Source organism: Pleurodeles waltl, chromosome 7 (genome assembly GCF_031143425.1).
Source record: "Pleurodeles waltl isolate 20211129_DDA chromosome 7, aPleWal1.hap1.20221129, whole genome shotgun sequence".
NCBI classification, from domain to species: domain Eukaryota; kingdom Metazoa; phylum Chordata; class Amphibia; order Caudata; family Salamandridae; genus Pleurodeles; species Pleurodeles waltl.
Window position 1 is genome coordinate 758,203,310 of NC_090446.1, and position 15,078 is coordinate 758,218,387.

The following is a 15,078-nucleotide window of genomic DNA, read 5'->3' on the forward strand; positions in this document are numbered from 1 at the left end:
TTGCTACTGGGGCATGCAGGCAATAATCTAATTAGTAAATCGGGCAAAAGCCAATTTAACTATTAATTTTTCAAAAAACCGATACTGTCCGATGGCACAGTTTTCTTTTCTATGGTAAGTCAGCCACTTCCACCGCCTTCATTGGGGTCAGAAGTATAATTTTTTTTCACTGTGAGATTTCATCAATAGTGTCCAAAGTAGCAGTGCTGGAATTGCACATGGTAATACCTTAAAATGCAAACTAAGCAAAATAACTAAACACCATAAAGAACAAGCTCAGCATACTCATCAGTTGGGGAAAAGGCAACAACAAAAAGTACTTACAGGACAACACAGGATTAAAAAAACACTACATTTGTGGTTGACCATCTTTCTTTTGGCTTTGTCAGTGCTTGTTTTGTCATGAGTTTTCCAAACATTATTGTAAAAGAAAGCAAAAACTAAAAGCAAAAGTATTTTTGGTTTCAAAAAGCACACTCTGGCGTAGTAGTCCCTGGTACGTAAGAGAACTGCATTTATGAATAATATTAAAGGGCAAAATGCCATCAATCACAGTGAAGTTCGCCATTGGCTGAAGTTGGCTGACCCTTTGCCCCATGCTGTATGTTCTAGTAGGCAGAAGAAAAGCTGGCTGAAATCCCTATTAATAAATATATGAAACATATAATTGTAATAGTAAACCTAAACCTTCTTTATAAAGCAACACACGTCATTCAGCACTATGTAGAGTGGACACATGCTGAATATTTGGTGTATCATTAATTCTGGAAATATTGAACAGCTAAATTTGTATGACACATCACACTTAAGTTTTGTGTGACTGAAACCCACAGTGGCAAGTGTGTATGGCAATGAGTACAACAATAGTTGGACATGCTATTGACATGCATGCTATTGACATGACCCCCTTGTGTCATATAAGTCTGGGTAGCTTAATCTTTCCTGGTGAGGGGTTTACGTTAACTCATAATATCCTGATTCAGAAATTCCAGAGCAAAGCTGGACCTGAAGGCCATCTGTGGATCTCTGCTGCATCTGATCTCATGCAGTACCAGAGTCCACATTGCATGTACATAGGGACTGTAGTGTATTCCATGGGTTGGCTCCGTTGTCTGTGCTGATTAACACCTTTGTACAACCTCACAGGCACGACTCCTCCATAATGGCGGAGGTGCTTCGCCCTCCTGATCATAGTCAGTCACTGAAAAATAAAATGATAATAAAGGAATTTTATTATCATTTTATTTTCGACGGACTGACTGAGCCGATGGAATCTAGGGTGGGGCCTGGGCATGGCAGGGAGGAGTAGTGGTGGGCACTGTAAGTGTGCATGCTGGTGTAGCCGGCCACCTTAGGACGGCCAGACCGACATGCACACTTCTATTCCTCCAACCCAGCTGTGTTACTCAGCCGGGTGGAGAAAAGGCACAGGCTCCCTGTGCCCGAGTGAGCAACAGACCATTCCCACTCAGGCCAGTCCCGGTGCTGCTCTCATGCGTGGCATAGCATTAGAGCAGCGTCTGGATTGGGTGGGGTGCCTGTGCTTCTAGGCCATGCCAGGAGTTGATGAGCACCAAGGTGGCTGGCAGTGGCAGTTAAGTCTTTTATTTTTATTTTGTTATTATTCCCCTAACACCTCCCACCCCTCCCTGCCCACCCCAACCTCACAGAAACATGTTTGAGTTGTGAGATCTTATTCAACGTGTGTGCAAGTGATCTCTAGAACAACCTTCAGAAGACATATATAACAGACTTTTACTCTGGAACAGCCAGCAAATCCACCTGAATCTTATCTTCTATCACTGAGGCACATGGAAAGCGGCCTCCAAAACACAGGTTCAAATCGGCATCAACCAATGTCAGAAACTAGAAAGGTTATTTTCTTCCTCCAGACTGGTGTGTGCAGCCAAAGGGTTGCAGATATTTCCTTATGTGTTAGTCTGTCTGGGCTATTGGTTTAAAGCAGCAGTACAATCCGAAATATCAAATAATGAAACAGTTTCATTATGAGACTTGAGTTTGTTCCTCTTTACCAATTTTTCTGAATCAACTTTTTTGTATATATTTGTGTTGTTTACATGATTAATGGCGTTTGTGCTGCACATATACCTTGCCAGGATACATTTTGCTGTGATGCAAAGTGAGTTTCTCAAGGACAGCAGAACGTAGTGTATGAATGGACTACTTTAGATCGAACAAAGTGTAATAAGGCAATTCCAGAGGAGCAGAATGCATTGTCGCACAAATACAGTTTGGCCCTTACCTGGCTGGTCCTCCTGCAGTAAATTAAAGTGTTAAAAATACGCATTTGGGTAGTACTGCTGCTTTAGGGAGTTTTTTTTATTTCAAAGATGCATTCTTCGTCCAGGGTTTTAGTTTAGATCCCTCTAAAATGGCAAAGTACACTTGCGACTTGATTCGAGTTGTCCTCCTTAAATGTAGGGTGTTTCTTTGATTCCTACTGTCTGTATCTACCTGAAGCCTTTGTTTTGAGCTGCATGCTGGTCTGCACATTACTTTGCGGTGATGCTTACGTTTCTGCTGCTTGGCTGTCATTTCCCGGCTCTCCTGTTATCTCCCACATCGTGCTTTTCTTTTCAGCTGCACCTTGTTCACAGTGAGATCACTAATTTAGCCGACTATGAGGTGGAGGCTGTTATCAATCCTACCAGTGCAGACATTGACCTTAAAGATGACCTAGGTAATTGGGGGTCAGGGGTGAAAGAGCCAAGGGTCAGGTGAGAATTATGGAACGCAGTATGGGATCTAGTAACCAAAATGGGTTATTAGTTTCTTAATCCTCAAATTGAATGGATCCTGTCTTGGACACTGGCCGCGGTCCAGGAACAACATGTAATACATATACACAGTCTACACAACATGTAGAAGTTATTTAACTAGTTTTCTTTGCCGGCATTCACTGCAACACAACCTGATTACAACTGTTTTCCATGACGCTCGATGCCTGACTGTTGACTTTAAAAAAATGTGTTCATGAAAAAACGCTGGTCCATTTATCAGGTAACAATAAGGATTAGCTTTTCCATTTTTACTTTACAGTCCTAAATGGAAATTAAACTACAAGTGGAAACAGGAGAAATGGATCAAAGTAATCAAATAATGTTAACACCATAAGGATGCCTGCTCTGCTTGCTTTAGTATCCCTCACCTGATAACCTATTTCTTTTTATGTAGCGCCCACCCCGTAGCTCCTATTAGATTGTTCATGATTGTTCATGGGATAATCTAATGGAGCTCCATCTTTAGCTACTTGCTCAGCCTTTATTTTCACAATATTCACATTTCTTTAGTTACCAAATTGAAAAAACATGTTTTGTTTCACTTCGCGATTAATGCATGAATATGCTGGTGATTTATATTTGAAATCTTCTCCGACAGTAGAAAAATGTGCAACTTTTGAAATGATAAATAGGGCAGCCGAGTTTGAGAGTACTTACTCCGTCGATGGGGAGTGTATTCCCACATGCAGGTTGAGGGGTAGATAATGGCAGTATGTGGCAGATGCCTGTGGCTCTGCTGGCTAGCGGTGCTAAATTCCACCTGCAAGCAGTAGATATGGTTCTTGTACAGGAGTAGTGAGAAGTGAAATGCCATTTTACGTAGGGTGGCAAAATGATTGTATCTGCCTTTAAACCAAAATCAGGTTACAAGGGTACAGAAGACGGTAAGGAGTCGGGGGAGAAACATGGGGTCTCTCAAAAAGAGAGGGAGGGGGGATTAAATCAACTGTATAAATTAAATAGGCAATATTATTAATTCATTATTTTTTTAATTGTTACTGATATCATCATAATATTATATATGGAACCAATAAAATGTGCAATGAAACGCCGTTGTGATGATATATACATTTAACCACAGGTAAGCAGTTACCTTTACAAAACAATACTTGGACATCTGTGAAACTCTATTTCCTTGTACCTGTTGTCCGACCTTACCCACAAAGTGGAGCACCAGTTTTGAATTTGACCATTTACAGGAGTTTATTAGTGTACCTGAAGGAAAAAGAGTCTTGGTTGTGTGGCTGCTGTAAATAAGGCCAAATGTACTCGGGGCAAGGCCACCTAGTGTACTGTATAGAGTTATTACATTGCATGCTGTATTATTGTGAATCACTACATCATGGCCCCTACCTGAAGAGTCATTACATTGGGAGTACATTTCTTCACAACGTCACATTATTTTAATGCCTTTATGTATTTAGTTTGTGTAGATTAGATGTATGTATATTTTCATATTACACCATTGACATATATATGTAGGGAGTATTACATTATTATTACATTTATGTCTTATTTCTTAATTATATTTACAGATTTTATTGTCATTTGTATGCCTGTCTCTGTAAAGGTGTATGTATGTTGGAAGGATAAGGTTAAACACACACTTTTTTATGCAGTGTTACTTTTAATTTTGAATACCTATCTGCGCTGTAATGTCCAGTGCAAAGCAGGGACACCCAGCATAGACTAGGAATACTTAACAGTGATATACTGAATTCCGATGTAGTGCCTACAGTGTAATGACCCTCGAATTAGTTTGGGATGTAAGTGCATGCTTCTTTGTTAGGTTCCATTATAGGGAATAATGGATGCTTAGGACTGATGCCCCTCGTGGAGGTTGATCAAGAAATGTTGCACAGCAGACGTATACCAGAGTGTTACAGTGTCAAAGTTACCCTTTTTCAACCATGTTTCTCCCACAATAAGCAACCATAACCAATCTGCTTGTACTTTTCATTCTTGGAAAGAGTCCTAGCCATTCGATCCCTAGTCACTTCCATTGAAACCTAGATTACCCGAATGGATTATGTCGAAGACTGCCAGCATGCCTAACTCTCAGACTCCCATGAGTACTTGTGACTGATACTGGTGCATTGGCGGGGAGGTATTGACACCAAACAGCCCACGATTGGGAACAGCTATTTATTTAAGGACTGCTTGCTTTTGTTTGATTGCCTCGATTATTTGCCTTTTTAGCAGTTCCAAAAATGAGACGGTGGCTCAGAGTCATATACAACAGTGGGCACTGTGAATTTTGAATTTTTACTCAACAAAGTGAAGAAAAAATAGCCAGAATCCTGCTGCCACGTCCCCAACGTAACACCGGGGAGCAAGCAGACCTGCTAAAAATGCTGCAGCTCCCCGCTAAAAGAACAGAACAAACAATATCCAGCAAGTTGAGCTTCATTCATATGTTGTCATTTTCTTTGCTCCCTAAATGCCTAGTTTTGAAGCACAGTCATGAATAATCAGAAATTACATCTCTGAGTATACTATTCTTTGTAATCGAAAAGAACGTTTTCCACACAGAGCAGACAAGATGATGAATGGCATCCCGCCTAGAGGTAAAATCTGGAAGTTTATTGCTGCTGACAAAATGCAGAAACGAATTGTTTTGTTTGGCCTCATAAACCATTTTTAATGGTTTCCATATTTGAGTGTTATTCCCATTGCTGGTTCTACGGAACAGATCTCTGCAAATCAAATCATGTTGTGCCCTTGACAGATTTTTAGAACTAGTTTTGTGCTTTCGCAGTCCTCTCATGTAGGCCAGGTCTCTCTCAAACAATTTATTGTAACTTTGTTCCCTACCCTCTTTCGAGACAATCATACACAAAGAGAGCACACAAATACCATGTTGGCATTCACATCTAAGGCTGACAATGCTGAAGGCCATGTTACGGCTGCAATAGGAGTATGTAAAGCAACTGCGTGGGTTCCCCATCCAACCTCTTCATGTACATTTGTTTACCTGTTGTAGTTGCAAGTTGCAAAAGCGGACATTGCCACGATTGAAAGTGATGCTGTTGTTCACCCGACAAGCTCTGACCTCTACACCGGTGGGGAAGTAGGTAATGGAACGTTTGGTGCTGCTGAGTTTAGTCGTGTATGCATGTTGGGCGAATCAGCAGCAGAATCTTGATTGTTTTGTGGGTTTGCATTACCTTCCTTGTTCCCATCAGTCCCAACAATTCAGAAGGAGGCCTAAATTGATATGCTATTTGTAATTTCGGGGTTTGAGTTGAATTATATCGGACGGCCAGTTAACAAGAAGATATTGGTCTTGGGGCATTTTTCAGGAGAAAGAATCTCGCTCAACCTAATCAGAATAATGTAGTGGTCAAGTGTAGTGGGCAGCCTTAGAAAAAAGTTAAACTCAAGTGACTGTTGCAGGTGTGTTGGATTGTAACATATAGTTGTGAAAAGATAGAGGTGCATTTATGATTAAGTGTAGCTTGCTTCTGAACTCCTCTCAGAGTTTCCATTAGAAGACTATGTTTGATAGTAGCTCCCACATATCACCTCTATCAACCATCCATGATGTGCTTCTGTCACACTAGCGTCCCTTCCATCCCTTGCAGTCGGGCATCCTCCATGAGGAGTTGGGCTTGACGGCATGGACGTGTAACCTAACGGACAACTGTGGCTCTCTTTGAAGGTCTTCTCCTTATACGTGATAATAGACATTTAGCACATTGCAATAAGGTTGTTGGGTTTGTCATTAATAAATATGCAAGATACATTCATAGCTTTGTGAATATTTTGCAAGGCTATAGTTACCTTTTACAAACAACAACTATGATTTACTTATGGCGAACTGTTATCAGAAAAAGGGTGTCAGGCTGCCCAGTATGAAATATAAAATTCAATTTTAAGCTACATTTTAAGGGCTACAAGTTCAAATTTGCTAGGGGGGAGTGGAGGGAATGCTATTAAGTTCCAAATTCACTTGGAAAGGTAAAGAAGATTTATCACACAAGCTTCTTATTGGTAGTAACTGTTGGAAGAAGGATGCAAGCCCACAAATGTCTAGCTTTCAATCATTAATCTTAACTTGCTTTACATCCCCGCCATCTAACCAAGAAATATATTACAGGCTGATCCTAAATCTCTGCAACCCTATATTTGTGCTTATGCTGTGTTTGAATTAATTATCCCAAAGCTTGCTTATTTGACGAAGAAGCTGCTTCTGCCTCTGAGGGAGTAACACAATTGTAAGCTTGTCAGCAAAATGGCTCCTATAAACACTGGAGCCCCTCTTCTTGTTCAGTGATTAAGAACATTGTGCATGGCAAGAGAAATCCTATTTCAAAACGTTGTGTGCGTTCAGCCAACATTTATTCAGTGACCTGCTTCATAATAGCTGGTGCTTGAATAGTGAAATAAAAGAAGTTTATATCTATCAACACCCAAGTGGTTCTTGAAAATAAAAGCAGTAGTTATATTTTTGAGATAAAAAATTCTAAATGAATATTATGTGTGAAATTTTTACTATATACAATAGACTGCTGATAATACTAGCGTGCCACCTGCAGTTGAATATAGATTCAGTAGCCTTGTAACCATTGCGCAGCCAATGCTGGCAATGACAAAAACCAGTAATGCACCAAACACTGTGCTGGACCTGGCATTAAAATGCTATGTTAGAAGCCACTCAGTAGTTGCAGGAGCCAATGTTAGCAATCTGTTGCCATGCAAAGTTGCAGCTGGAATGAGATGTTCACATACAAAAAGAATATTAGATCATTGTGTTACCTGGTAGTGAATGATCCTCTTGCTCCCAGTCAGAAGTCATATCAATAGTAATTCTGTTTTACTCTGTGGCAAAACCGTTGCGCTGAACAAAAGCAATTCAGACAAAAAATGTTTGATGTGGAAACAGGAAAGAGGATGCATATAGAAATTAAACTAAAAATACCCAACAAATGTACTCCGTATTAGTAATAATTATAGTAACAAGCATTTGCAATGCAATAGGTCTTGCATTTTCTTGAGTTAGAACTATTGGAATTGTAAATTCATAACTGGACTTTTCTTGCTACATAAATTGGTCAATCCTGCCTCATAGTTTCGTCTTTTCCTGCCATATAATTTCAGTGGCCCAGCATTTAACTAAAGCACTTCCATTTACCTTCTTCCTTGATCTTAAAACATATACAATTATCAAATAAACCTTTATCAGGAATAAACTTTTCACATTCAAGTGTAATGCTCAGAACACCATAATACAAATATAATTTGGGACGGATTGGAGGGTGAAAGAAGGAAAGAGGGAGTCAGGTGGAAAGAGAAAGAGGACAAGTGGCGTGGTAACGATGTCATGGACCCTTGAGTAAGAAAGAAAAATGGTTGACTGCAATTTCGGTAGGATAATAGAGCAGTAATTTGAGTTGAGTAAGGTCCATAGGTCTCTGGGCCCAGGTGCCACTGTACATGCTGCTCCATTGATAACTAGGCCTCAGGAGAGAAAGCTGCTGGGTCAGAGAAAGAGAAACAAGAGGAATACAATAGACAAAAGGAAGAAAGAGAAGGGTTTGCAAAGAATAAAAGAAAGAAGGGAAAGAAAGAACGAGAAAATGAAAACACAACTAAGACAAATAGAGCAAATGCATGAGAAAAAAGAACAGGAAGTAAGCTAGTGAACGAAAGATAAAGAGGAAAAAATAATGAAAGAAGTTTGAGAAAAAAAGAGAGAAGGTGAGAGATACAAGCAGAGGAAGAACCCGGGCATTTATGTACTGACTCATTTCCCACAGACATGGAATGGGAAAACCACTTTAACACTTCTGGTCATGACAAGTAACTTGTGGCTTCCACATACAGATGGGAAAAAGAGGGATTTATAGTAAAATGTGACTTGACAGATAAAGATAAAAAAAACACCAGAAAAAGGAAGAAAGCTCTTTAAAAAAAAAAAAAAGTGAAAGGATGCACATCTAGTTAAAAAAAAGAGCAAGTAAAAAAGACAATGAAAAAATGAAGGGAAGAGAAAAAATAGTGAAAGAATGTACGCCTAATGAAGAAAAGATAGGAACGAAACAAGGAACAAAATAACCACGTTTTTGCGAGTTTGAAAGAGGATGTAGCAAGAGGAAAAGGGAAATAAAAAAAGGAGAGCGAAACTGTTAACGTTTGAATTTTAAGAGTTGGAAATAGAAAAGTGGGTGAGAAAGAAAACATTGAGAGTAAAGGAAAGAACGGAGTGAGATGGGTGAAACAGGCAATCCCAAACAAAGATGGCAGCTAAGAATAGATTTAATTGGCTCCCCTACGTCCTTAAACAGAAGTCAGAGTGTAGAACTGCAGGGGGCACTGCAAAACAGCAGGAGGTGCATTAGCAGAGTTGTATGTGAACCTCAATACAGCAATATTGGGGTGCTTAAAATCAGGATTGGGGTTATAGACAGAGCTGTGTCCCGGCCCAGTGCTGGAATAACAGGCAGGCAGCGGGTGAGGAATGGAAACGGAGCGCCATGTAAATCCTGGTATTGGAATAATGGGGCACCGCAGGTAATGGTTGAGGTGCACTGACAAAGTTGTATGTGAGCTGCAGTACTGGAATATTAACGGGCACACAAGGTCAGAATTGAGTATGTTAATGGAGCTATGTGTAGAACCTAGTATTGGCGTGCCAGTGTGCGTCTGGTGGTGCCCTGGTGAAGCTGCGAGTGGGCCCAGTATGGGATTGGCTTTGCTTCTGAACCACAGAAGTGAAGAGGTCCTGATGGACGTGTGTGAGTCTTAGTTCTGAGAAGAAATGTTCACTGAATTCTAGAATTGATGGATCCTGGCAGAGGTGTGGTGGTTCCCATCAACAGTGGCATTGGAAGTTAGACTTGAGGTTCACCAGCGGAGCTGGGTTTTGCCCTTTTGGATCCATTATTGGCTTGGTAGTGGGAATGAATATTAGAATTAAGCTGTTGTAATGAAACTGTGTGTTAGCCGGGTCCCAGTATAGGAAAGGAAGTGACCTCGCAGGGGTCAAACTGAGGTGCACTGATGGAGCTGCACCTGAGGTCCTAGTACTGGAACAGCAGAGTGTACTGAATGTAAAACTGAGGTGGTCTGGCAGACAGCATGTGTGAGGTTCTGGTACGGCTGAGGGGCTTTGAGTTTGTGAACTCAGGTCTGCTGATGGAGCTGCATGCGAGGTCCCAGTACTGGAACAGCAGAGTGTACTGACTGTAAGAACTGAGGTGCTGTGGTAGACAGTTTGTGGGGTTCTGGCACTGGCATAGCTGAGGGTTTGGAGTGTGAGAACTGAGATCCACTGATTGAGCTATGAGTGGGATCCCAGTATGGAGCAGAAGTGGGCACTGCCTCCAAGGATTGCAGAGCCCTGGTAGAGCTGTGTGTGAGGGGTCCTGGCACTGGAACAGCAGTCGGCACTGAGTGCTTGGAAGGAGGTGCTTTGGCTGAGCTGCATGTGGGTAGCAGAGCTGAAAGAGCAGGGGCGCTAAACAAAGGTTTTCTAGGTGAAATCAGATTACATCTGGTGGTGTGGCTTCTGGATGGGGGAATGTTCGTGTATGCTTGTTGGGACAAAAGTGGAGGTAGCAGGTTAGTTTACAATCCCACTGAATTACTTATTTAGGAAAGGTCAGGCACTTCTGACTAAGAAAGCAGGAAATGTCACGCAGTCACAGTTTATTCCAAAGTTCATGAAAACTATGTTGTGGTGTGCAGATAACACTGCTAATGTTGTTGCAGACCCTGATGTAAGAAGCCTGGGGCAGCTAGGCTATAAGCAATTACAAGCCATTGTTCCTTGCTCTCAGAAACAGGGCCCACAAGCAGCCAGACCAAATGTGACCAGGATTACAGCCTGATGTATAGCCTTGTTTAGAGCTAAGCTCAGAAACTGAGGTGCTCTGGCAGACGGTGTGTGTGAGGTTTTGGCACAGGCACAGCGGAGGGCTTGGAGTGTATGCACTGAGGTGCACTGATGGAGCTGTGCCTGAGGTCCCAGTACTGGTGCAGTGTGTGCTGACTGCAAGTAATGAAGTGCTCTGGTAGACAGCGTGTGTGGGGTTCCTGGCATTGGCAAGGCTGAGGGCTTGGAGTGTGTGAACTGCGGTGCAGGGATGGAGCTGCGCCCGAGGTCCCAGTACTGGAGCAGCAGATTGTACTAACTGCAAGAACTAAGGTGCACTGATGGAGCTGCGCCCGAGGTCTAGTTCTGGAGTAGCAGAGTATACAGACTGCAAGAACTGAGGTGCTCTGGCAGACAGTGTGTGTAGGGTTCCTGGCACTGGCCCGGCTGAGGGCTTGGAGTGTGTGAATTGAGGTGCACTGATGGAGCTGCAAGTGGGATCCCTGTATGGAGAAACAGTGGGCACTGTCTCTAAGGATTGCGGAGCCCTGGTAAAACTGGGTGCCTAGGCTATAAGAAATTACAAGCAATCTCAGCACACAGGCAGGCACACTTCGTACAGAAAATCCAAGCTAAAGAAGGGTGGGAGCCAGGTAGGTGAGAGAGGGTTCAGAGAGCTTACAAAGGCCAAATATGACCAAGATAACTGCCTGATTTATAGCCTTGTTTACTGCTAAGCTCAGAGAAGGAATGCTCTGCAAGTGAAAAGGGAAGCTTCCCTGGATAGGAGCAGGAAACAAAGTACAAAAAGTGTACTACAGACCAGATAAACAGGACAAAGCGTAATTATACAGTAGTTGGTACCTGCTCCCACACAGAAGAAGGAGGGACAAAGAGGCATGACTGACCACTAGCAAGCAAGTATTTTTTAAATGACACTGAAACTAACAAATGAAATAGCTGGAAGCCCACAGAAGAAGTATATTTTAAAGTATACAAGACGTTGTACGCTTACGCTCAACCTAAAAAAGAGTAATATTCCTATGTAGGACTTTCTGTCCAAAGACTTATTTATAGAGCATATTTCAATTTTACACAATCAGTATTTTATATTTTGTAAACTGACAGAATTGTTTACAAACAAATATATTTTCAAGATCTTAAAAGTAGACCAGAACAAAGCCGATTTTTTGCTAGTTGCATTATTTCACAATGAGCCCCCCCCCCCCCCCCCACACACACACACACACACACACACACTAGTGGCAGTTGCCATTGATAGATTAATATACACACACAAAAGATGTAGTTAAGTGTAGTAAATCTTTACGTAATTATTTAAAATATCTCTGTGATAATCTGGTTGTCTATATTTTTACTATGATATTCTTGTAGGACAATATTTCTGTTGTCAGTGTTGTATCATACAACTTGAAATAGCAATGAAGTTATGTAACTTTTGAACTTTGGAAGAATTACCAAACTTTTATGGAATCAGTGTCAAATAAATGTTGCAAAGTGTGGATGTATGAGTTAATGAAAACCAGAATAAAATGTTGAGCGGCATAGGTTTACACTTTAAATTGACTCTCAGTTGAATAACTAAGTGTTTTCCCTTCGTTCAGCTTAGTGCACAACCAATTTATTAAGTGATAATGCTGGACCTAAATGAAACTGTGCCTTCTGAATGGGGTTACATCCTGAACACACTTACATTTGCCATGTGTCTGTTGATACAAAATGAGCTAGATTCCCTTTCATAGCTTACATATTGTGCTTGTGAAAATAGCTGAACCAGCACAAGGTCCTCCCCATCTAAAGCATTAAATGATTATCTCATTTAATTCCCAGAATGCAGTATTCATTGAGGTTTGTCGTTTTCCTGGGTCCTTGTTTCCTGATCTTTCTTTTGTTCCTCTCACTATTTCCAATGCTGTCCGAATTTCAGAAGCCTTTAATTTATGGAATGCTCTTGATTTATAAGCAAGGTTATGCTACCATCTCTGAGAAGGTAAAGGATCAAGAGAGGTAGACGACCCTAATATACCTCCTAATATTGGTAGGGTTTACAATAGAGATCATGAGAATTACAGTGGTGTGAATAGTCTGCACTATTAACCATGATCATTACACACTGTTGTCACACATCGGAAATGTGTATTAATTTCATGAAATATAATTTCCCTAATCAGTGCTTAGCCTGCTCAATAAGGTCCATTACTGAAGGCCGCTGGTATCTCATACTGTATTCTGGAAATCATGTGCATGTGAAATGGTTGCAGATGCTTCCGTGAACATATATAAACGTAATATTCTTTTTTAACACCTAGTGCTGAAGTTAGTTCTGCAAAGTAAGATGCAGCCTGGGGTAGAATTTCGAACATGCATCTTGAAAGGCAAATATTTTCCACCCAGGTTCTACATATGGGTGGTTCTTCAAGCAAACATTACATCAGATTAGTAGTACAACGTGATCTACCTGCCATATCAAAAATAAGGCTGTTATGTTTTTTAGGGTATCTGTTGTCATCTTATATTCATGAATAATTGTCACTGAAAAGACTTTCAATGCTAACCACCCTTTTGAGACCTCAGAGTATTATGGGATGTGTTTACATATAAGCTTAGAGGGTTGCTGGGTAGTGCTTTGCAAGAATCTGGTGAGGTAGAATCAGCAGTTCATCCAGTAAGGTTGAGGCATGTTGAGAGCTCCCACATTCAATATGACCCAAATTATGGCACAGCCTTAGAGAAAGATGTGTCCTTAAAGCAATAAGTGCACAGGGCTTGCCTAATTCATAAACATTGCCTTGTGTCTAAGTTTAATTCAATTATTGGAGTCATTTTAAACTGTATAATTATACTCCGAGATAATCTCTCAAAATGGAATTTCTGATGGGGTGGCAGAAGGTACTTCTGCTGCTCATCCAAAAACTTAACATGTTATGTGTATTCTAATCTTATTTCAAACCTTGAAACTCATGTAACTTAACCCCAAAGGAAAAAGTGAAGTAACTGCATCTCTGGGGTGGGAAACCAAATGAAACAGCTCCAGAATTAATGGGGCCCTGGAGACAGGTCTCACCATCAGAAACATATTTTCTTGGTGAATGGAAGAAAAAAAAATGTGAAGATGCTCAAATTAGATAAATGCTGTCCTATGGAATGTGTGCTGTATTAAGATTTCTTAGGATTAAGTGTAAAGAAGAGGTTGCATGCTCTTTATGACTTGCATAGATTTCTGTCATTCCATGGCCAATGGCGAAGATTGTAGGATAAAAGCTGAAATGACTATATTTCTCACTTCCAAAGCTTTTAAATGTGGGTCAAGAACCCCCTTGATAAAAGGAATATAAACTTGTGAATAGTGCAATTTCAAAACACAGTGTACTATGTATAAATATGTGTTTAACTATACAGTAATCCAGCAGTTCTTAACCTTTTAACGTCTGAGGACCCGACTGAAAGACTAATGTATGTCGGGAACTCCTAAGCCATTTATACAGCTTGAAAACTTCCTGACGAAGAACAACCAGCTAAATAGGGTCTGCGACAAAGCACAAGTCACCTGCTCATGCACTGTTAAAACAGAAAAATGCCATACCAAAATGCAGTATCAATTTTGGGATGAATACAATCATAGTAGTTCATTCCATGCTTCAGCGGTTTCTATGTACTGTTCCTGACAGGACTTGCATTCTCCAAATTGATGGCACTCCATTTAGCTAATTTGGAAGCATAGCGGATTCTTGTGCAAACTCCAGCCCATGGCCTGCTAGGCACACGTTGCGATGGTGATTAAAGCAACTGAGCTATCTTGGCTGCTGTGGCTTTTTTTTCTTCTTTCAAATTATGTTTTGCAAAATCGGTTGATAACCATTGGTACTTTCATTTGTTGTTATAAATACATACAGTGAAATACTGATTCATTGTTGACATGCCTTAGTGGGTTGAGAACCTTTTCTACAGTTTGTAAATTGCCTGCAGGCAACAGGGAGCCCCGCCTGAGTCCATAATAAAAGCAGTGTGCGTAAAAGTAGCTCTATTCAGTTAAACATATTTTGGATTTAAAGTAGGTGACTTGAAAAATTGCTGCTACATTGGTGAGGGCCTTCCTTTCCATGAACGAACGTCAGGGAATGGAATTGTGCTCGCAGGCCTGTCTCTCTCTGGCAGAGCACCTAATCACAGCCAAGCCTGTGGGGGCACTGTAATAAGCATGCAGAGATGTCACCGGATTTAGGCCCCTAGCAATGTCTGCGTTTGGCCGCACGATTAACATGCACCATTAGGACCGTTAAGATGTAGGCTGATTGCTATACACAGGTGGCGATATTTTTGGGCAAACTACATTACTGAATAAATGAGAGAGGGTAATTAATAATGACTAAACGTGGCAAACAGAATAATCCCCTCTCTCTTTTAGGCTGCCATGTAGCGTTTGTTAGATCTAGTTTGTAT

The 15,078-nt window shown here is 41.0% G+C and overlaps 1 protein-coding gene across 7 annotated transcripts in view; it reads left to right on the forward strand.

Annotated features, from left to right (window-relative positions):
• MACROH2A1 (macroH2A.1 histone) overlaps positions 1-15,078 on the forward strand; it is a 254,157-nt gene that overhangs the window by 165,276 nt on the left and 73,803 nt on the right. For 5 of the 7 annotated variants that reach the window (XM_069199232.1, XM_069199236.1, XM_069199235.1 and 2 more), the window contains one exon: positions 2,602-2,701. In XM_069199232.1, the coding sequence (XP_069055333.1) occupies positions 2,602-2,701 (100 nt within the window). Of the gene's footprint in view, positions 1-2,601; positions 2,702-5,784; positions 5,876-15,078 lie in introns of all 7 variants that reach the window. The other 2 variants (XM_069199237.1, XM_069199238.1) reach the window with 1 other exon arrangement.